Source organism: Acanthisitta chloris, unplaced genomic scaffold, assembly GCF_000695815.1.
Source record: "Acanthisitta chloris isolate BGI_N310 unplaced genomic scaffold, ASM69581v1 scaffold36186, whole genome shotgun sequence".
Taxonomy (NCBI): Eukaryota; Metazoa; Chordata; class Aves; order Passeriformes; family Acanthisittidae; genus Acanthisitta; species Acanthisitta chloris.
In genome coordinates, this window is record NW_008679307.1 from 9,421 (window position 1) to 10,670 (window position 1,250).

The window sequence follows — 1,250 nt, forward strand, 5'->3', positions numbered from 1 at the left end:
GTCAGGTTACTTTCTGACTCTGTCAGGTTATTTTTTTGTACTGTTGCATTTGTGTTGTTTCGTTGCGTTGTTCATATTAAACTGTACTTCTGACTCAGAGTCTCTCACCGGTTTACTTTTCAAACCAGCACAAGCAGCTTTGCTTATTCACCTCCCAACATCTTTTAAACCACTGTTATTTCCCAATTGCTGCAGTTATTCCAACATGCTTCAGTTTTATCCTCTATCTAGGTTATCCCCTCAGCTTTACAAAAAACAGGAGTACTGTAGACAGTGCTGGAAAATCTATTTCCCCCCTCCACTCCATATAGCTCCATTCCCCAATATTCCACAGGACTTACCTTTTCCACATGCCGCCTTTAAAAAGAACTCACAGACAGCCGCGCCCGATTCTGGGGAGAAACAAAGAAACAGAATTCAACAAAGTTCTGTCACATCTTCAAAGATGTTTCCTGCCCTAGCAAGACAATCTGGCCCCCAACACCAAAAGCAAAGCAGCGTTTTGCTTTGGGGAAGTTACATTCCAGCACAAGTTCCTCAGTCAAGTCTGGCCCTGACAAATATCTGTTTTCTTCCTGGGGGATACACCAAGGGGAATGTGAAGAGATTTGGTGGTGCTTGTTTTGCTTGTCAGATGTTTAAGCTGTTCAGTGGGTTTTCCTCTGCTGTTAAATTAATTACGTCAATGAATCACAGAATATCCTGAGTTGGAAGGATCAGCAAAGTCCAACTCCTGAATCCTGTATTTAGAGTCCTGGCATTAACAGTCTTAAATTTTTTTAGCAGAACAGCCTGAAACAACCATCAGCATGTTACACCTTACTGATCCTGACCAACAGGAACATTCAAGGAAGTTAAAACAGAAGTGTAGTAGCCCAGGCAAAAAAAAATCATCAAACTACAAATCTCTTGAGTTTACCTGTGTCAGATTATTGGACTGACAGAAAAGGCTTAAAGGCTTGGCCATGGATATCCCTGAAGCTGATGACTCCCTGACATCTAAGTGCCTCATTTATCAAAAAGGGATGAAAAAGAAACAGCCCTGTGCAGGAGTGATGTTGATTCACTGTAACACCACAGCTTTCCTTTTCCAACCTGCCTGGCTACTAACTACAGCTTTCACTTCAACAGAAAAGAAAACACGTGGATAAGGACAGAAACCTGAGCGGGAAAGCAGAAATCGGGTGGATTTAAGGATGAGACACGAGGAAGATGCCTGGATCCTTGAACACCTCCCTCCCACCCCCCGG

The 1,250-nt window shown here is 43.0% G+C and overlaps 1 protein-coding gene across 1 annotated transcript in view; it reads right to left on the reverse strand.

Annotated features, from left to right (window-relative positions):
- Window positions 1-392, reverse strand: part of CPSF4 (cleavage and polyadenylation specific factor 4, 30kDa) — a gene marked incomplete at its 5' end in the record, with an annotated part of 5,962 nt that extends 5,570 nt beyond the window's left edge. The window contains one exon of the mRNA XM_009077239.1: window positions 342-392. Within this exon, the coding sequence (XP_009075487.1) occupies window positions 342-392 (51 nt within the window). The remainder of the gene's footprint in view (window positions 1-341) is intronic.
- Window positions 393-1,250: the final 858 nt, after the last annotated feature.